Source organism: Primulina eburnea, chromosome 1 (genome assembly GCF_022965805.1).
Source record: "Primulina eburnea isolate SZY01 chromosome 1, ASM2296580v1, whole genome shotgun sequence".
Taxonomy (NCBI): Eukaryota; Viridiplantae; Streptophyta; class Magnoliopsida; order Lamiales; family Gesneriaceae; genus Primulina; species Primulina eburnea.
The window spans coordinates 62,470,276-62,492,379 of record NC_133101.1 but is presented as its reverse complement, the minus strand read 5'-3'; the positions used below and the strand labels follow the sequence as shown (position 1 = coordinate 62,492,379).

The following is a 22,104-nucleotide window of genomic DNA, read 5'->3' as shown; positions in this document are numbered from 1 at the left end:
CATTAGCGATACACGTAAATAACAATTATATGATAAAGAATGAGATGACGTCCAAAATAATCTATGCAAGGAAAAATGACCTCTAAAAAATTACATATGAGAAATGAAAACTCAATGAACCCGTAGGAGATACTTTAAAAGTCAATGCTGGTCAATAACTCAAGCAAAGCACAGTGATTAAGTAATCTTGGACAGTAGATCCAATTTTTCAAGTTTTTAGATTACTTAGAATTTTGTTTCTTGCTCCTGGTGGTATCAAAAGGCCACTAGGTCGGGATGTTTTATCGGTTTCTCCGGGAGAACGAATATCTCCTAAAATTATTTTTAGTACAGTTTTTTGTTTTTCAATTTTTTTTTGTCTACTTGGACCAACCAGCTACTTTGCTTCTTGTTCTGTTTTACTTTCATCTCAATTTTCGAACATTTGATGAATTAATTAAAAGAAATTTTAGACTGCTTGTACCAGTAGCACATTTGTAATTTTCACTTCCCATATTAGAAAATCCACAACTCAAATGTTATACATTATTAGAAAATCCACAACTCAAATGTTATACATAGAAAACAGAAATATTCAAGACTACCTAACTTTACAATCATATATTCTAAGGCTTCTTGAAAGCGAAAAAAACCACAATAATGACATGTTGTGCCCAAAATTAATTAGCAAAGAGAATCCAATTCGGATATTTGTTTGAGACACAACAGCTGGTGTAAGCTCAGGATTTATCATTCTAAATATTGGAGCAATGTAAAGCTTACTGTTTTGTAGCCTGATATGCTTCTTGACGTAGGGTCGTCCCATACAAGAAGCAATACTCTTACTCCTTCCTCTGACTTTGACTTCAGCAGTTACACCCAAAGTGGAATCAGAGATAGAACTGCCATCCCTAACTAGTCTAACTTTGTGCCACACTGACCAACCAGTTATACAGATGAAGTGCTGAGCATGACGTATTGCCTCAAAAATGTCACGCCAGCACTTTCCATGTATGAACTGCATTCTATTGTCGAGCTTTAGACTCGGGAGGGATCCATCTGGTACGTGTGAATCTTGATAAAGGGTGACTATCCCACCTCTCCTAAGAGGAAAATATGTCCCATGAACTCCCTGATAACTGGGACCGGCTCCAATTACATGATGGTAAATACTCGGCTGCTCTATTGGGTAGTACTGAATTTACAAACTCAACACAGCTCCAGCTTTGCAGAGTTTTCCACTAGCATTAAGGATCGGAAACAGCCCCTGAAGTTTTCCTCCTCCATTTATGTGATCAACTGGAAGAGACTCCCTATATGCTGTGACCCCACAACATCATTATCCTTAACAACAAAGTTCACTCCAGCAGCATAATGAGCTACTGGGAGAACAAAATTTTGCCTCCAAACAGGATTTTATTCATTTTTTGTAACAAAGGTCCTTCCAATAGTGGCTCCGGTTAATGTAATGGAGACATAGGGATCACTAGTAATCTTACTATGTGCTTGCACCTCAATTTTGTTGCTCGCGTTTCCAGGAAATTTAAACATATCCCCGAATGTTTTGTGAATCATATCCATGTTTGGAAGGTTTTTCGCTTCATATATCCAGACATCTAAGTTCCCGTGTAAATGTAAAACATTCAAAGACGTTTTTGCGGTTGAGACTTGCCCTAGCTGCATACCCTGACCATGTGATAGATTCAAATGTGTGGATAAATGTGATGATACTGGATAAGAGGACTGCCCCTGGGTGACAGGAGATGTCTCCAAACTTGAAACGAGGTATTAGGATACCCATAAATTGCCCCAGAACCATCGAATTTATTAATCATTGGTAAGGGTCCAGAGTGATATTTTTGCGGGGGGACGGCCATAGATAAAGATGAAGGGACTGGAGGGGAAGCAGATACAGATGGCTTACTGTGATCATCAGACAATTTCATGTACGCCAATTGATTGTCAATAGGTGGGTAAAGCAGAGGGTAAGTTTGAGAACTATCGTTCTGCTCATCATGCTGCGAGATGGACTCACTGACAGATGATGAACTATCCTGATACTGATGGTGAGTGGAGTAATCACTGCTGACTCTAGGAGGAATATCAGATTGAATGTCTGGAGGTTGTAACCTCCCAGATGACTGATGATGAAGGTCAATAAATGAACCATTTTGGAAACTCCCAAAGGTCTCTGGGTTAAACCGAGGAGGGGCAGAGGGTGGTGGAGGAGGAGATGTGTATGCATGGTACTTGTAAGGAAAAGAACTATGCTGTAGTGGGTGGAGGTGGTGGTGCTGAACCAGGATATGGGTAATTCAGGGGGGTGGAATGTGCAGTGTTATGTGTGGTAGGATAATGGGAATGCTGTGTACGAAAAACGTGACACGTATTAAAAGAAGTAGCGTTTACAAATTGAAATTGGCGACGACCAAGAAAATTTAGATGCGTACACGATTCTTTTTACTCTCGGTTCCCGAATTTTCTCGTTGATGGAATGAGAAACGCCTATAAATAGAGACGATTGAGGTCCCTAAACATACAATCTCATACAGAATAATACACTATCTATAGAGAGACAATTTAATGACTGGAGGTAACGCTCGATTTAGCTTCCACATATTTGTATATTATGTTTATATACGTGCAGAAACATGATTTTTAGAGAAAATCTCTAACTTGCTTGCTGTAGATACGGGTACGGACCAGGATATGGAGGAAGATGAGGGGACTGATTTGGAGGTACAGGAGCATGAGTATTACCACAGGCGGGATTGTAAGGGTATGGAGACGGAGGGTAACTATTATTGATGTCATCCATTTAAGCACAGAGTTGTTCTTGACTTCTGATTCTTTTATGCATGCAAAACTATTACAAATTCAATCAAGAAAAGATAAAGAAAATATTCGCATCAAAAGGGTCTCATAGGTTCAACGCATTACCAATCATGCAGAAGTAAACAAACTGCATATTAATCAAAAGTGTCTCACAACTACAATCCAATAATGAACTTTCCTGGCGAAATGATTACTAACTCGATGAAATAAAATCGAAAAAATCTGTCTTTGTTGCAAGGTCATCTCAATTTCTATCCAAAGATGATCTTTCCTCGCAAAAGAATCAAATTAGATCCTACAAAACTCGATGAGTTAACTGCACATTCAACAAAAGTTCCCATTCAAAGATTAATCTTTCCTTGATAGAAGTAACCTAAATACGAATAAATGGAGAACAAATAAATGGTTCTACCCGAAATCTTTTCAGCTGAGGGAATCAAGAAGAAGAACAACAAAAAAACGTAATCAAACAGGGACTTTTTAAATACCTCCAATAATCCAGTAATTATTGTTCTTTATCGAGTTGATCGAAAGGAAATGAGTAATTTTCAGCGAGATTCAGGAGCCCAAAAGTTTCAAAAGTAAGTTAAAATATAAAACAATGGTAAAATATATATCAGAAACAGCAAAAAATTGAAAGTAATAATCATATAAGAAGGAAACAAAATCATTTTTGGGAGATTATAGTAAAATATATTTGCAATCCTTCATAATTTGGAGGCAGTGCCTGTTACTAGTCTATTAGAAATGACAATGGGACTCCTCACATTGTGATGAAAGCTTCTCCATGTAAGTGAACCTGGTCCAAACACAGCATCGGGCGTCGGTTTCACCTTCACCACCACTTTGAAACTTCGTTTCTGCAGCGCTCGAGTGAACGACAGACTCATCGGTTTCACCAGTATCTCCACCATTGGTGGAGCCTTTACTGTGGCATTATACACAGAAACAGGGTGCCCAACGTTGGTGACCCTCCTATGGAAAACTCCTATCGTTGTATCATGATCGTTCTTCAATGGAAGTTGCATGGTGGGATAATTTAGAGCATCTACCCCATTTGCTGGAATCAGTTTTGAACAATTTATCGGTCCCTGATCGAGTAAAGTCCCTAACTCTGACTCCGTGAAGCCTTCGTGACACAGAAACTGAATGTATGAGATTTCATCCAAGTCGTATATTAGTCCAGGGGATCTTGCTCGGGTGGGATTAAGCTGCCCTGACCCATATGCGAATTCTGCATCTTTATCTACTCTGGAACTCATTTCTGTTGCTGCAGCAGAGAGAAACAGATGTTTCAGGGTTAATTAAAGAGCCCATTTGCGGTAATGTTTGTGGCTTCACGGTTTTAAAATGGCTCACAACATGCGATGTCCGCACACTGGCTCTGAATCTGCTTTGGCTCATTACATTTGGAATCAGAACTGGTGTATGGACATTTTAACGTGTTTTAAAGTCGTTAAACCACATTACAAAATGGATAATATCACAAGTGAGTTGTCTTTTATATTTGGTATCAAGGTCAGTGTATAAACCCAGGAAGTTGGGATACGTTTTAAAGCCAGTCGCGACGCGAGCCAAAGTGGACAAGATCACAAGTTGGCTGACTCGTTACACTTGGTATCAAGTCAGTATGGACGCTGTACGTTATGACGTGTTATAAAGCCGTGAGATCATAGACTAAAGTAGACCATATCATAAGTAAACAAGGTTTCATTTGAATTACACCGTGGATCAGTTAATGCGAAGAATTGATTCAAGATATACCTGTTGTCATGATGGCAGATTTAATTGCTGCTGGGGACCAGTCAGGGTGAAACGACTTCACATAGGCAGCTGCACCACCGACGTGTGGACAGGACATTGAGGTACCTGACATGAAGGTGAACTTCGAGTGTTGGGTGTCACCTTTCAATCCGGTCAGCGAATTCAATGGAGTATATGATGCTAGGATGTCGATTCCAGGAGCAGCAATATCAGGCTGTTCCAGCTTGTTTTATTAGAAGCTAGTTAAAAGAAGGCCATAAACTACCCAACTTTCATCCAGTTCATACCTTGAGAAGGTGTTGTGAGCCAGGATTTGGACCCCTGGAAGAAAATGAAGCAGTGAAAGGAGAATGGATTTCAACTACCTCCGATTTGTATATAACGGCAGATGCTGATCTGTAATCGGCATGAGTAACATCGTTTTTAACAAAATGATTTCAACGTACATACATACAAATTGTTGCTTTCTTGGTAGATATCAGAACAAGCAAAAATATTTATTTACTTTGTCGAATGCATATAGTTGTTGATCTGCTTCCCTATTGTCGTATTCACCATAGTTGCTGGAGCCATGTAGATTTGTGCCACGTCCTGAAACAAGTCACTCTCGATAACTGTTCCAATCCCTCCCAAACTTTTGATCACAGAGTCAGCACCCCAAGCTCCTAGCTTACAATAAACGATCTTTCCTTTTACCTTTCTCGGATCCATTGTATTTTCGAGACAATACCTTGACAGTTCTTTAGTTTCGGAATTCTTAGACAAATCGACCCCACTTGCAAGAGGATACGAACTTTTTGTAGGCTCAAACGTGTTTACCCCAATTCCCTGCAGACATAATACAGGATCAGATTTCTGTTTTGAGAATGGTTTCTGAGATGTTTCAAATATATTTATGATGCATATCTTACTGATACAGTCAGGCCATTTCCTAGTACTACTTTGCTCCTCAACTGTCGACCGATCCCACTAGCAGCCACTGTTAGGATCCAAGGAGCATGATTCGCAACACTGGCAAACATCGGTCCATCATTCCCAGCCGAAGCCACAGTAAGAATTCCTTTCCTCATGGCATGAAACGCGCCAACTGCTATAGAATCCAGTGTGTAACGTTTTGATAGCCCTCCTATCGAGATGGAAATAATGTCTACTCCATCACTAATAGCAGCATCAAATGCAGCCAGAATGTCCATATCTGCACATCCCGAATTCGCCCAACAAACTTTGTAAATAGCCACTCGAGCAGAAGGCACCCCCCCACGCGCGATGCCTTTTCCTAGCCCAAAAACGCTAGCATTTGGAACGAAACGTCCTGCCAGAGTTGATGACGTATGTGTGCCATGGCCATCTACGTCTACAGGTGACAATATATCTTTGGGGTTGTGTATTTTATCTAGCTTGAAATACTTCGCTCCAATAAGTTTGCTTCAAGGGCGGCGCATAATAAATATGACAATATAAAAAAATCACATGTTATAGTCAAAGTTAATCTAAATACGACTAATAAAAATGAATAGATGGACATGAATTTACTTGTTACATCCTGAAAAATTTGCAAAGTGTTTACAACTTCCTTTCCATTTTGCTGGTGGAGGGCCAAGACCATAATCCTTAAAGCTCTCAGATCGCGGGGTGATTCCTGGTGCAGAAGTGAGATAATGTTTTGTTCAATCTCATAGTTCAGCAGCTTGTGCTACTTTAAAATCGCAACATGATGACACATAAAAAGTAAAATTGTTGAAGTGACACTAAATTTACCTGTATCTAGTAGGCCTACTATGACATCGCTCTCAACTTCTAAGTTCCTTTTCGAATCTGGGGTTAATCCTAGCAATTCCCATGATTTGGTAGTGTGTAGTTTCCGGTATTGGTTTGGAATTACCGAAACTACTTCATCCATACCTGAGAAATATCCCGTAGTCAGTTCAACACAGGTGTGACAAAAAATACTTACTCGAGATGTGGCCATGTATGGTTATACTATATGTCACGTACCGGACAACTTCCTGGCTTCATCTTCAGAAAGTTTAGCTGCAAATGCATTTAAACTTCTAGTGTAACTATACACCAGAGACTCCGAAGCATCTTGTTCACTGTGTTAGCAAAACATACTTTTTACCAGACATCGATGATGTTATAACTAAGACAAGAAGAACACTCGGTAAGATTATCAAAAAACTCGTCTCCCAAAATCATGGGATATAATAGAAGTTTCTTGCTCATACAAGTACATGAAAGCCCCCTAAAGGCTAAACATGGAGATTGTTAGCAGGAAAACCCACCTTTCCTTTATGGACGAGAGGACATTAAGATGTGTCTCAAGAATCGACCTTCCAGTCGTCGCTGGATGATGGTCTTTCAAGAAAACGATGTAGAAGTCCTGCAAAAACTAGAACACGATGATGTACCATGGCGAATCCCACGAAACGTATGAAATAACACTAAAGCCATCCACGAAAATTAACTTGACTGCATAAATCTACAGTAAGTGGCGACCTTCTGCACATTCCCATTTGCTGGTAAAAGACATGTAAAGGTAAAGATCAGAAGTAAAAGAAAATGCATTGATAGCCTTTGAATTCAAATCTCCCTGGAAATTATCATTGAAGAGCGAACAAACTGGCATTTAAATAATATGGATTTGAAGGGATTATAGAGGAACTAGAAGCAACAAACTTTTCCATGAAAGTAATTGAATATAGTATGAGACTTTAGCTTAACTCTTGGTCATTTATTGAAAGAGATTAGGTGAAACCGTAGAAGAAAGATATATGATTGAAGCTTGAATATTACGTCGGGAAATTAGTATCGAAGCTCTTAATTCCTGCACAATCTTGACTGTTCATTTTCATTATTTCATAAACGTTTGTGAAATGCGTAATAAATTTTATGTCAAAATATTGTATATATCATAAAGTCACAAAACACGATGCATGCACGTAAATTAAATTTCAACACAAATTTGTATTAGTGGATATTTGCATGAAATTATAATGATGTTAAGGGTAATTTTTTATTCAAATGTAATTCGTCAGTTTCAATTGTTCTGTTTTGTTTATTTTTTAAAAATATATTGTAACATGAGGAAATTAATAGTATTTTGGGGAAGAAAACTTGGTATGAGAAATTAGTATTATGGCCAAAATATTTATGATATAAAATAGAAGTACAAATATTTTGTTTTCTTTTAAGAATAACGGTACTATGGGGAAAGGTTATTTTGGGACCAAAAAATATTGGTATAGTCCTAATATGTATTTGCAGGTAAAGATAAAATATCATATGTATCATTTTTACAAACCATAGGCTCCGTTTGGTACGTGTGATAGGATAAGTAATTGAATCATAATTAGAGTGATTAAAAAATGAGATATATGGATTAATAATATGGTGAGATAAATAACATGGTGTTTGGTATGATTTTAAAATGATGAATTAATTTTGTAAATTTTATTGTAATGACCAAAATGCCCCAAATACTAATTAAATATATATTCTTAAAATAACTGGATAGATAATTAAATATTTATAATTATAATTTACATTTATTAAAATTAATTTAAGTATATTTATTAGAAATAAATTTGTAAATATTCATTTATTTTAATAATTAAAATAGCAACAATATTTTGAATAATTAATGTTAAATAAAGTTTAGTAATAATTACAATATTATTGTTTTTTTAAAATAATTATAAATATTTTTATAATAATTTGATAGATAATTAAATATTTATAATTATATTTTACATTTATTAAATTAATTTAAATATATTTATTAGAAATATATTTATAAATATAAATTTAATTACTAATTAAAATAGTAATAATATTTGAAATATTAATTTTATTGTTAAATAAATTTTAGTGATAATTATAATATTATTGTTTTTTTAAAATAAATGAAAATAATAAGAATATATGAAATTAATTTATAAAAAATATAATAAAAATTTAAATATTTTATTATTTATTAAATTTTCACTAATTTTAATTTTCATATTATATTGAAAAAGACAATTTAAGGGTATTATGGTCAATATATAATCTTATCATGATCACTATTCAAGAATTATACATTATGACACTTTTGAGGAAGGATAATCACACAAATAACATGATTAGTGAAGGCTTTCAATCATAATCAAGAGCTTGAAGACTAAATAAAAAATGAACCAACACAAAATAAAGAATGATTATTTAATAATCATTCCCTTATCAATGATAAAGAACAAATAAATAGAGAATTGCGGCATAAATAAATCAATATTAGGCATCTTGTGAGACAATCTCCTTGAAACATGTCAAACATGTCTATATTTACAAAAAAAAAAAAAAAAAAATCTATGCACCAAATATGAGATATGTCTCACAAAATTTACTCATGAATAGCCAATACTAATCACAAACTACATGTTACAAATATCACCCCCAAAAAAAAAATTAAGCTTACAAATCCAACATCAAACACGTGGATTTGAAAAAGAAAAAAAGAAAAAGAACTATTTTTAATCCAAGAAACGCTTACTTGGATTATTAAATTGAGAGTAATATATAACATAATCCTTAAAATTTCAGAATGAAACTTCCAAAGTTAATTCAATCATGTCAATCGTGTGAAAAAGAGCACCATCTCAATCAAATGCACGTACGTAAGTGATCAAAGGATTCAATTAATCTCTTCATGTTTCTTTGGTAAAAAACAAAGGGCAAGAATTATATGTCATTATTTATTTTGCAGTAACTTTCAAGCAATAACAACATAGTGCTTCAAACTTAAAACCATTGTCAAGATAACATTTTGGTAAACTGGGATAACAATATTTTCTAGGATGACGATGGATATCACATAATTTAGGTTGGAAAGGAAAAATTATATTTTTGGTCAAGTACTTGCATGTTTTCCATTTTTAATATGTTCAATCTATAGTTTTAGTACATTAATTTATATTATTTCGATTTTAGTCTTTCTTACACGAGTGATGACGTGACGACGGACATTGTTGACGTGCCTCATTCAAGAATCCAGTGATAAAGACTAAAATGTAAAAAAAATGAAAATTAGCGAATTATTAGACAGTGAATTGACTGATAACATGACCAAAAAAGGTGCAAATTATAGTACCAAAAATTTAATTTTTCCTTTACCGTAGTAAAAGAAAACAAATAAGGATCTTAGAGGGGAGAATTTAGCAAGGACGAGTGGAACAAGTCATCGGTTTCTTTTATAAAACTCAAACATACTTTTATTATGTGTAATTATAATTCTTGTAATTTTCTCCTCTGAAACAATGAACTCGGCTTCATGTATTTTATGACGATACCTTGAGACTGCTTTTGATTCAATTGGGTAAGAAAAAATTACTTTATTTGTGAGTGCTAGCTTGAATAGCTAGGGCAAGCCGATCGTGATCGATTAATGAAACGAATGCAATTGTATCATCTATAGAAATTTTCAAATACTTTACTTGTTCAAGCTACAAGTTAACTTGGTACACTATGAAAATATCCGCAGAAAACTAGCCTGGTGATGGAGCCATTCATTTTCTGAGATAGAGGTATCGGGTATATATGAATCGCGCAGCTTTTTCCGCGGTTTAAATTCAAAGTGCGGGTTGCAAATATAGGAGCTCAATATATATTTGCAAATTTAAGATCTTTTAAGACAAATTATATGAAAGTAAATCATTATTCAAACACCAAAATCTCTGGTTCATTATAAGTCCGTTGATCATATAATATATTCACACAACAAATATTTGCTGCTTGATCACAATTACATACAACAAAGCTGTCGGATATCTTGCCGGAGCACGAGTCATTTAATCAGTCAAATGGGATTCATAATCACAAACATTTTAATAATAATTAATAACAATACCAGATTTAATTATCAAAGCGTCCACCCATGGATAATATTATTGTTACCAGCATCGATGTTTCTTCGAACAGTTGCCGCTTCTCCAAGATTATAGTGTTGATACCTATAAAAAAAATTTCAGACATCATAAATTCATCGTTTCGCCTAGTCTACAACAAATATAAAATTAGGGTTTTATTCACATATACTCATTTATTTAATATATATACCCTATTTGGAGGAAAGGCTCCTGTTCCATATCCATAGGATTGGATGCTGGAATTTGCACAAAAAAGTTGCTGGTTCCGGCTGATGAATCGGTGTTCCATGGGAAGGGGAGTGTTCTGAGACCTTGTCCGTCGTCAACCTCTAGCTGCAAATTGCAATATTAATGGTACATAAGTAAGTAACTATTTTGATCGAGAGAACTTGAGAAATAAAGGTGTGAACTTTTGAAACAAATTACGAGAAAAGAATTATATGTTATATACGTATATAATAAAATACTTCTGTAGTTAAATTTTTTGTTTTAATTTTTCCACACACATACGTAGAAAACCGACTTAGCCAATATGTGTCAATTCATTGTTAAATGTGTTAAAAGATTGGAACTTGGACCTAACTCAACCCCAAAAGCTAGCTGGGGAGGATTGTCCGAGATCATATATGCAACTCCCAGGTTATTTATCCAACCGATGTGGGACAATTAACAAAATGTGGATATAAACGTGATTAAATTTACTTATAACCCGTCAAATTTCATATAGTACCGATGACATTTCCTGTGAAACCTTCATCTTGAGCTGCTTGTTCATGTCTCCTAGTTGGCGTTCCTGCAAGTATCAGTAAAGCTAATCGTTTAGCTGGTAGGTGATGTTGGGAATTTAGCTAGTAAACCACAGATTTTATAATCAAATTACTGGATCGACTTACGAAAAATGTTCCAATTTTATACTTTTTCAGAAGCCACAGATGTTATTGTCTCAACTAGAATCGGCTAGAATTATAATTCGAATGACGAAATCGAATAACTATTTAAGAATTTTCAAAGGATAGATCGATCACCTTTCTGCGAAGCTCTTCCATTTGTTCCAGCATGATCTGTGTCTGCAAATGTTTTATGAAAGGAGAAGAAGAGCAAGAGTCAACGTCAAAACAACATGTCATCAGGGCTAGAAACTCCACGAGATCCAATTTCTCATGGTTAGAAAAATCATGCCGAATCATAATTATCGATTATATATATAGAGACACAGAGCTTTGATCAATACCTTTCTCTGCCTGGCTTGAGCAAGAGCTCCTTCTAGTTGCTTTTCAAGATTCTGCAACTCTTTCACACTCAATGGCCCGAGATCTTCCCCAAGCAGATGCCTTCATTTTTTAGTTCAAATGTTACCAAACCCACACACACACTGCACCCCTATATAGTATATATTCAGTTCATATTATCAATTAGTTAAGTACTTAGTTGGTTTTGCTTAATGTTCATCAATGAATATCTCCACAAACTTTTATTTTATAGAGGTTAAAAAAAATTTAGGAAGGGTGGGTCGAAAAACTTATTAAATACCATAGACTTTGGTATCTAATAAGTCGGCACACCATTGAATGGACCGGAGTTTGGTAAACCCCTACCTGATTATCTAAATAATATAAGAAACATCAGTAGGAGACTAGACCAAAGCCGAAAACTATTACAACAAATTAAAAGATTTCGTTACGAAATGGGGACACAACTAAACAAAATCTACATAGCTAATTTTTTTTAATACATGTTTTTTTATTTAATTAATTACTATGCCTGAAAATACTCTGTCAATGTCGAGGTTATCGTTCTAAGCACAATGAAAGCACAAATATTATTATTTTCTTCATCAGTACTTCACTGCACACCAAAAGCTTTAAGAATTTTCATACAGAGATTATGGTAAAATTGAAAAAATTAAAAATAAATTAGATATATATATATATATGCATTTAATTATATATTGCATTTAAAATATTATTTTCAAATTTAAGAAATTCTAATTCAGATACTTTCATGCATACACATATAAAAGCATACTGAATCTTTAGTTTAGGTATATATTTTACCTTAATAATTTATTGATTATATCATGATATTTACGTAAAACTTTCAAATCTTACTGTTATTTGTTCTTCTGTCGTTCAATATTGTTTAAAGAATCGAACTCGTGAATTATTTTTATTTCGCACTTGCAAGATCGCAATAAATTACGCTTTGAAAGGGAAACATAGTAGATACAGAATCGTAGCTGCGAACCTTTGAGTCCGTTGAAGCGATTCATACTTGGCCTTTAATTTTGAGACCTCTTGATACCAGTTCTGTATTGACACCTCGAAATAAATTAAATAAAATGTTTGAAATTCGAAATTATGAAATTATGTAAACCATTAAAATATTTATCAACCTCAGATGTTTTTACAATAGAGAAATAAATATATGATTGACATTAACTTGGTAAATGAAAGTGCAAATTAAACCAAACCTGTGTTGGAGTTGGTTCGTTACTATTTTCATGGGGATTGAAGCAGCATCGCTGGTAGCGTTCAAGGGTACTCATGATACTGCAAAAAATAAATATAATCTAATTTATTTCATAATTCACAAATTATTAAATATAGGACAACATTAGGACTAAATTACTGGGACACTATAAATTAAACTAATATAGAAGAAATGTTGACAAACATGGAAGAAAGAAAATAAAAGCATGAGGTATATATAATCTGATGAGATGAAAAAATTTTAAAAAATTATAAAATGAACCATTTTAATAATATTTAGTATTCATGTGTGTGTGTGTGTGTGTGTGTGTGTGTCTATTCCAAAATGTTAAAATAGTATTTTTTTTTTTCCTGAAATGTGGTAACATCGAACACAGACAGACTAAGTTACCTGAATTCATATGAGGAACAAGAAGTTCTGAGAAAATAAGTATAATGGATAACAGGAGTGGGTAAACGCCCTTCAGATAAAAAAGAGCAAGAAATATAATAAAGAGGAGTGAAATAAAAATCAAACTTTCAAAAATAAAAAGGTGAAATCAAATTATTCTTGAAAGAAAAAAGATGTGAATTCCAAAAAGTAAAATAAAAAATTTGATAGCAGGAAAAAAATTTCCTTACATAAATTAACCTAAAAATCTGGAAATAAAATCACATAGCAAAACAAGAAAGAAACATAACTTGGATTCACAGTGGAAACTCGTATAAAAATTAGAGTTTCTTGCTTGAAATCCAAAATATTTACATTTCTGTTCTGATATATGGGAAAAAATGTCAACAAAAAGGAAAAAATATCATGGCTTCACAAAGTAAACACATTTCAGCCTTCTATTGAAATTTCCAAATCCCCTTTTCACATGTAATATCTTCCAAAAAAATATACAAATTTCTCTGGGAATCATCAAAATACGCATTTGTGAATAATTTATTCGGGTACAAGGTATGAGCTTGATTTACGGGCAAAAGCTGGTGAAGAGATCAAACCCAGAAAATCTGAGGATGTTAAAGAAAGAAGGAAAATCTGAAGCTTTTTCTCTAAAGGGTCTGACCAGTGCTTCATTTTTTGGGTAACTCCCAACTAAATGTTAAGAACTGAGAAGGAAAAAAAAAGAATGAGGAAGGAGAGAGAGTGTGAGAAACCCTAGATCTTGCACAGAGGTCCAAAGAGAAGTCTCCTCAGTAAAATTAAACAACCACCTTGCAATCACACGAATCTCATCAGTGTGATCTCTTGATCCATGGGATTCTCAGAAAACCCATGAAACGTGTCGATCTCTCATTGGAAGATTTACAAGGAAAAAGCATCAATCTTGAAACCATAAAAGAAAAAAAAAACATGTAGAGAAAAAAAAATTTATCCCAAAAATTAAATGAGTGGATGAAGACAACAGAAGTGGTACAACGCAAACTAAAGAAATATATCACAACCCAGAAAAATGGCTGCAAAAAGCTTAACAAAGTTTGATGTGATATGGAGTTCTTGTTATCTCTGCGTTTTGTGAAGTTTTTTGTGACAAAATTTACAATCTTTTGTGGTTTCTAGGTATTTTATAGAAAGCCCTTTTGACCAAACAAACAAAACATACCAGAAAACCAAAGTTTAACACAATCATCACATATGAAATTAACATGAATGGATAATTATGTACACGTACATAGCATAATAGCTTATGTGAGTCTGTGTTTATACATGTTTGTATATATGTATGTATACCTATTGCTACCAAATTCATAGAGCTTTCCCCTGCTGGAGAAGATGATTAGGGCAACTTCAGCATCACAAAGTACAGAGAGCTCATATGCTTTCTTCAACAACCCATTTCTCCGCTTAGAAAATGTCACCTGTCTGTTAATTTTGTTCTCGATTCTCTTCAATTCCACTCTCCCTCTTCCCATTTTCACAGTTTCTTACTTTCTTCACACAGTGTCACAAGAAAAAAAAACCGTGTAAATTGCTTGTGATGAGTAAATGTATATATAGCAGAAGGAATATGAGGAAAAATGGAGGTGGGATATATATTGAGCCTAAGTATTGTATGTGTGTGTAATAAAGAAAGCGTACAGAAATTCCTTCCCTTTATAAATGTGGAACCCCTAGTTCCTGTATTTTACTCTTGCAAGAAAATGGTAATCAAATAATTCTTTCTTTATCTTTACACCTTATTTTTTTTATTACATTTAGCAACAAATTGTTTGGATATTATGGAAGATGAAAACTTTACTTCTGTTCTTTATCTGACTAAGATAAAGACTCGGTCTTTCTCGTGCGACAGTGATTTATTGGGTAAAGACTGAAGTTCACGCGCTCCCTTTCCATGTAACTCCTGAACAATACAGTACACTTCTCGGCTACTGGTCATTGAAGGAATATAATTAGAGCAGAACTTGGCATTTATACGAAACGAGAAAAAGTAAATGATGGTTTGAAAATTTAAAGCGAGTTGGCCTGGCCATGTGAAAATGGGCACAAATTAAGGATGATTTCATGTATTTGCATATGAAACAAGAATGTTTGATGATGTTCAACTTGGCAAGGACTTGGCCATTTTAGTAAAGCAGGAGCCTAGCTGTATTTCTTTTCAAATATATAAGCGGCTAATTGCATCTACACTTCCTATGAAAATTAAAAAAAGCAAAAAACACCTTGTATAAAATTAACAGTATTTTACATTTATATAATACTAATATTATATTTTTGTTTTTTATTTTTAAAAAAAAAAAATTCAACACACACTTTTTTTTTTTTTTTCAACTATTCAAATATCAATTTAGTCTCCCTATAATTTGTCAAATTTCACTTTAATCTATCGATAATAATAAAAAGATTACACACACGCATCGCGTGTGAAGAATATATAAGTTGAATATAATTAAAATGTGAAGAAAATGTTTTTTTAGATAAATAAATTTATACAATTTTAAGGAGAAATTTTGATTAAAATCTTAAATTCTAAAATTCACATATTGTTATGCATATATATTAATATTACAGATTAACCTCGATTCCCCGATAGACATTCGAGTGGTTCTATGAGTCAATGGTGGTATCTAACCCATGCATGGATAACTGCGTCGCATTTCATTTTGAACAAACCTATTCGATATATAATTAGGATGGATTGAGTTTTTTTTAAAAAAAGTTAATTCAATGAAAATTATATCTCAATTTATTATTTCTTCTTATCCATGCTCAATCACAAAATGTGTAAAACTGTGTTGGCATGAGATGTTACTCTTAAGATATTATCGAAAAATAATTAACAATATATGTATAAATACTTACAAATATTATAATTGAAATTTTTTATTTTTGGTAATGTGGATTTGTCTCTTTGTGATTTCACAAAATACTCTTGTACGACTGTCTCACAGTTCAATTTTGTGAGACAAATCTTTAACTCGGTCCAACTAATGAAAAAATAACATTTTGATGCCAAAAATATTAATTTTCATGATAATTATGGATCGAATCGACCCATCTCACGAATAAAAACCTGTGAGACCGCCTCACAAGAGACGTCAAATTCCAATCTTAATTATTAGCTATTTTGTTATTTGACAATTTTAGTAATGTTTTATGACATGTTGCTAATATGTGTAACGTCATATTTGTACTCGTGATAAAATGGACTAAAGTTGCGAAAAAATCAAAAGATATAGGACTTAGACTGAAATTTGATAACATAGATAACCAAAATTGTAAAGCAGACTTACATGACCGAAATTGCAATTTTCTCTTGAATTTTTTAACAAAGCAAATCAAAACACATGTTACATATAAAATATCTGTTGGCCCTAAAAATATAATTAAATTTGGCTCATAAAGAAAATGAAAGGGAGAGCCCACAAAGAATAAGTGATTTATGGTCCATTAACTTCATCGGTTGAATTGTAAACAAGTGAAGGATTGACTAATTCATGGATTCATAATTGGTCACAACCCCATGTACAACACCATGCATGGAAAAAGTGGAAGAAATCATACTTGGAAAACCTGGCTAACTGACCTCCACTGCACGTCGAGGAAGTTGAGCCATGAAGAAGTGATCGTGGAAGACGGAAGTTGAGCCATGATCCACGACCGATGATCGTGAAATATGGGCCAAACTGCTCAGAGGAATGCAAACAAAAAGAGATAGAATCATCATAAGGAAAGACACACACAACTCAGAGCAAAAATGATCCGCATATTAGTTAGCTAATTTCCAGTTTTATTTAGTGTTCTTTCTATTTTAGCTTATATTCTTTCAAATTTTTTCAATTCTAGAATAAAAAATGTTGAATCAATTCATGATGGCAATATTAAATTTGTTGTTGTTCATGATTTTTCCTTCAATTTCTGATTCAATTTCCTAGTTTTTGTTTTTTAGTGAGTTACTATAACTAACGATCGAATCGAGATCCACATCGTTTGATCGCAGAAGTCAGATTTCGCATATTTGACATGATTTCATGTCTAAGACGCCCACAAATTTTCATGATAAATGATATCTAACCACCATTGTGCAGATAACTTATTAACATAAGGACCATTTGAACATGTAAATGGCTAGTACTTGGATGCCTTAAAAATGTCAGATAGTGTTATATTAATAAATGTCGTTGCTTAGGGGAGGAAAGAGGGCAAATTTGGCCTGGAGAAGTAATAGAATTATACGTAAATTAGCTTAATTTTCGTTGATTAGGTCGGCTTAAATTACCGAATTCGACTTGAATTTAAACAAATATATTTTTAACATTTACAAGCCAATAATTTTTTTAATAACTTAGCAGTACATATATTTACTATTTATAGAGACAATATTAATTGCGAGCATTTCTCCACGGCTGCTCAAGAAAATAATTAATTTATTCACAAGAGGGGAAATCCACTTCTCTCCAAAACTTGGAATCGTAGAGACGATCGACGACGAGGTTGCGAAATCGCTTTATTGTGACATCGAATGAATGCATCGATATTTAGATTTATATTTTTCATTAAAACGACTACACTTTTGTGTGATACAACAAGTAGATATCATGTTTCGTGATCCATTATCTTAATTACTTGGGAAATTTATCCAAAAGAACATATTTGTTTATGTAATTAGACATTATGTCGTAAATCGGGTTGTCAGCCCTTCAATTAAAGTCCCAATCACAATGCCATATTTACGTACAACGTTTTATATATAGCGTACAATCACATGGCCCATGGTAAAAAGAGAAGCCCGCCTCAAATTTACTACAAAGAGTTGGAAATAGGAAATGGGAAATAGTGAACGCTCATTCATTATAAAGTAACATATAATTTGGATTTGAGTAGGTCTCTTGTGAGACGGGTCGACCCTACCGATATTCACAATAAAAAATAATACTCTTAGCATTAGTTTGGTACATAAGATAGGATAACTAAGGGATATATAGTATAAGGATAAATCAAGGATAAATATAATAATAAGATAATATGTTGAATGTTTGGTATGATTTTAACATGAGTGATTAAATTTATATATTGTATTGTAATGACAAAATTAACCCTATTATAAAAAATTATATTTCATTCTTATCAAGATCTTGTAATTGCATGTCTCAATTCTTAAATTATGCTATATAATATATAATATACACACACACACACACACGTATATGCGTGTGTGTGTATATTTTTGTGTATATATATATATGTATCTATATATTTGTATATATGTATGTATTTAATAAACATTTAAAATTAACGGAAATGATTTAAAATATTTAAACAAAGAGAAACCAAACAAGAAAGCCAAATTAAAACCATCGCATATTAAAAAAAATAAAACGAAAGTGAAGTATATATGCGTGTGTGTGTATTTTTGTGTGTATATATATGTATCTATATATTTGTATATATATATGTATTTAATAAACATTTAAAATTAACTGAAATGATTTAAAATATTCAAACAAAGAGATACCAAACAAGAAAGCCAAATTATGGGTTGTTGCCGATGGAAAATTTGGGGGCTAATAATGTCATTTCATATTATTTATTCTTTTATCATGGAGATATCACTAACCTTTGGTGGGTTGTCTTCTCCATGATGGACCACCATTATCACGGGCCCATTTAATTTTTGTGGGCTTTTAAAAAGTGAACCAAACATAGGTTGAAGAGTGATAAATTATTAATCACTTAGTTATCAAACACACCAAACTATGCCTTAGTATAAAAAGTAAAACATTTTTATGGATGACCCAAATAAGATATATGTCTCACAAAATATGATCTATGATCTGTGAGACCGTGTCTTTGGATTTTCCATATTTTATCTCCTATGTTTTGATGTATTAATTAATTGTGTGTCAAAATCTAAGGAGTTAGTTACTATTTTGATATATAACCGAAATTAACTATCGCTAGAAATTACATTGAATTTAAAATATATACCGCATTAGTAAAATTAATTATAATATTATGATATCATGGAATATGCGTCGATACAATCTATATATACGAAAAATAATAATTTTAACATATAAAATAACGTTTTTCATTAAATTTTAGTTTGATTGAAATTTCATATTATAAAATTTACGTCTACGTAAAAAGTATTGAGGTCCACTGCATTAATTGAAGGTTGAAAAGCCATATTCGTGTACTAACTAGGCCATCTATATTGAGAGGTATTGCTAGGCTGTCGTGGAAGTCACTTCCTAATAGAGAGAGTTTTCAGTGGTTAAGTGGGCATTTTTCTTGCCCTTTTTCCCATTTCTTTCCCCCTTTTGTTGTTATATTATTTCACCTGATCACATTTTATTATAATAAAATCTTCCCCAATTCACTCAAAATATATGAATAACTGTGTTTTTTATCTTTTTTTTTTTTGTTTTTTTTTTTTACAATTTTAGTCATTTATGTTAAATTTCAGTTTTAGTTCGCTATTTTTGTTTTTTCTTCAATTTTAATCGTTTTCTGAACTGGATATGACGTGATGCTGATGTATATAATGAAACGATAATATTTCATTTCAAAAAACTAAAATTAACAAAAACCGAAAGTTTCACGATTAAAAATGAATTTTTTTAATTTAAAAGACCAAAATTGAAAGTTAAACAAACATACAAGATCAAAATTATTGTAATTTTTCCTATAAATATATGGTGTATCGGATATTTGAAGAACTGGATTAATATATATTATAGACAAAAATTTGTGTGAGACGGTCTCACAGGTCGTATTTGTGATATGCATCTATTATTTAGGTAATCCATGAAAAAGTATTAATTTTTATGCTAAAAGTATTAATTTTTATTGTGAATATCGACATGGTTGTCCCGTCTCACATATTAAGATCCGTGATACGGTCTCACATAAGACTCATTCTATATTATATCAATAAAAAAAAACTATAAGAAAATCTTATATGTTTAGTAATTTAAATAAAACATTGGAGGAAATTTACACACACAACAGCAATAACAGCAGTATGGTTTCACCGTCCTCAAAATCCATAGAGCTGAGTTATATTGGGATGACTTAGAGAAAATAGATATTGTTTTCTTTCCGGTACCAATGAATAGTTAGTATATAACCTTGTAATTTTCAAACTAAGAACAATAACGAGTATGACAATTTTTTTTATTTTAAAAATGACATTTCGAAATTAAAATGATAGCGATTTTTCGTAACCGATTTGTTTGCGCCGAAGATCCAAAATACAATGGTTAATTCCGAGTTTGGACTACGTACAAACCTAAACAAAAGGTCATCGTAGACCAAAAGAAATTTTCCCGTTGGTGAATTATTTGTATGCTTGTTCATTGAGAAATCCTAAAAAATAATGTTTTTTAAAGATTATCTATTATTCATCAAGTTACTAAATAAGGGTAATTTGTTTTTAAATCCTTATTTGTGTTTAGTTCTTGTCATAGAAAATATATAATGTTAATATTTACAAGCCAATAAATCGGCGCACAATATTGAAATCATGATAGTGGCGAATGATATCTGAGTACATACTGTTTTATTAATATCAGCATTTGCTACATTTATTTGGACACTCAAATATCATAAATTACTTCAGATTTGAAATATCATATATTAATATAATGTTTTCAATGTTTTGCATCAATTTTTCATATGATAAAAAACATGTGGGCTCATACTCCACAAATTAGTTGCAGAAGTTGACGAGATTTAAAAACAATTTACCCTTATAATAAATAAGTAGGAAAATGCTAAAATTTCTATTTTTTTATTAAAAAATGAAAATAACTAGAAAAACAAATATTTATCATATTGCGTAGATGGTGACGAGTTTGAGCAAACTTTTTCTGATAGTGTTATAATGAAATGAATCCGAAAGCATTTCTTGGAACCTAAAAGCCTATTTTTATTCTCTTTTTCCCCGTAAAGTCCGTACGAAAAGCCTGCCTGGTTCCTACTGTTCTATTCCATCAGTTGTAAATAGTAATCGGGGAATGTGGAAATGCGACTTTTTGGATACTACCCGAATTAGTGCACAGTTCTACTGTGAACTAAATATGACGCAAAAAGACAAGGGCCCTCTACTCGAAATTTGACATCTTTGAGTTGCTTCTGTGCGTTGCTGCTTTACTTCATTCAAGATTGTACTACTTAATTACTCCCAGTTATACGAATCAAACAATTAACTTTTATTCTTCTGTTTTGGCAAAGTATTTTGGAAATAAGGTAAATATTCTTAATTAGGTCGTCTGATTGATTCAATCCGCCAACTAAAGTTTTTCCAACTCGTACGGGATCGGGGCATTAGGCGGGATATCTAGATCGTTTGACAGCACTAGTAAATATTAATTTATATTTAAAATTATTTAATAAAGTTAAATTTTTAAATAATATGTAATATCATAATAGATTATTTTTTACAATTGACTAAGGTAAAAGTTAAAAGTAACGACTGTGCTGGAAATATTGAAAAATTAAAACTATATGTTTTCTGGATTTTTTTTAATAAAAAAAGAATGAGAGAGCAGGAAGAAAAAGATCCATCCCAAACTCTGATTGGGCTTTTTGGGCCCAGTCGAAAAATGGGCAACAATACAACGGCCCAGATCAAGTGGAACACGGCCACAGCCACGGCACAACTGCATAAGGCCGCCGTCCCCTTTTCCGATCAGTTCAGTAACGAAATCTC

At 32.8% G+C, this 22,104-nt stretch overlaps 2 protein-coding genes and 1 pseudogene across 4 annotated transcripts; all 3 read right to left on the bottom strand.

The window, feature by feature from the left end:
* Nucleotides 1–729: 729 nt before the first annotated feature.
* LOC140809408 (phospholipase D beta 1-like) lies at nt 730–2,797 on the bottom strand (annotated as a pseudogene).
* Nucleotides 2,798–3,450: 653 nt separating this feature from the next.
* Nucleotides 3,451–7,172, bottom strand: LOC140838854 (subtilisin-like protease SBT4.14). Of its 2 annotated transcripts, none has more exons than XM_073205463.1 (10): nt 7,075–7,163; nt 6,861–6,967; nt 6,574–6,671; nt 6,337–6,480; nt 6,112–6,217; nt 5,490–6,003; nt 5,084–5,406; nt 4,866–4,974; nt 4,579–4,792; nt 3,451–4,084 (listed from the first exon to the last, which is right to left on the bottom strand). In XM_073205463.1, the coding sequence occupies exons 1-10, from the start codon at nt 7,141–7,143 to the stop codon at nt 3,522–3,524; spliced, it is 2,247 nt and encodes a 748-aa protein (XP_073061564.1). In that variant the 5' UTR covers nt 7,144–7,163; the 3' UTR covers nt 3,451–3,521. The 2 variants fall into 2 exon arrangements, with proteins under 2 accessions (XP_073061564.1, XP_073061570.1); XM_073205469.1 differs by having other exon boundaries at nt 3,455–4,084; nt 6,861–6,958; nt 7,075–7,172.
* A 3,124-nt stretch (nt 7,173–10,296) lies between these two features.
* Nucleotides 10,297–14,991, bottom strand: LOC140813743 (agamous-like MADS-box protein MADS3). 2 transcript variants are annotated; one of them, XM_073172428.1, is made up of 8 exons: nt 14,682–14,991; nt 12,949–13,027; nt 12,723–12,784; nt 11,710–11,809; nt 11,504–11,545; nt 11,209–11,271; nt 10,669–10,811; nt 10,297–10,562 (listed from the first exon to the last, which is right to left on the bottom strand). In XM_073172428.1, exons 1-8 carry the CDS (start codon nt 14,861–14,863, stop codon nt 10,472–10,474), a joined length of 762 nt encoding a protein of 253 aa, XP_073028529.1. In that variant the 5' UTR covers nt 14,864–14,991; the 3' UTR covers nt 10,297–10,471. The 2 variants fall into 2 exon arrangements, with proteins under 2 accessions (XP_073028529.1, XP_073028540.1); XM_073172439.1 differs by lacking the exon at nt 11,209–11,271.
* Between the last annotated feature and the right edge of the window lie 7,113 nt (nt 14,992–22,104).

Bases quoted from the DNA above. Each gene is read 5' to 3' on its own strand.
- LOC140813743 (XM_073172428.1), bottom strand. From the start codon at position 14,863: ATGGGAAGAGGGAGAGTGGAATTGAAGAGAATCGAGAACAAAATTAAC. The intron at 11,810-12,722 runs GTTCGCAGCTAC...TAAAAAATGAAG, and splicing joins TCGCTTCAACGGACTCAAAG to GCATCTGCTTGGGGAAGATC. The intron at 11,272-11,503 runs GTGATCGATCTA...TGATACTTGCAG, and splicing joins TGGAAGAGCTTCGCAGAAAG to GAACGCCAACTAGGAGACAT.
- LOC140838854 (XM_073205463.1), bottom strand. From the start codon at position 7,143: ATGCATTTTCTTTTACTTCTGATCTTTACCTTTACATGTCTTTTACCA. The intron at 6,218-6,336 runs GTAAATTTAGTG...CTTCTGCACCAG, and splicing joins AGTAGGCCTACTAGATACAG to GAATCACCCCGCGATCTGAG. The intron at 4,793-4,865 runs GTATGAACTGGA...AAGCTGGAACAG, and splicing joins GCTCACAACACCTTCTCAAG to CCTGATATTGCTGCTCCTGG.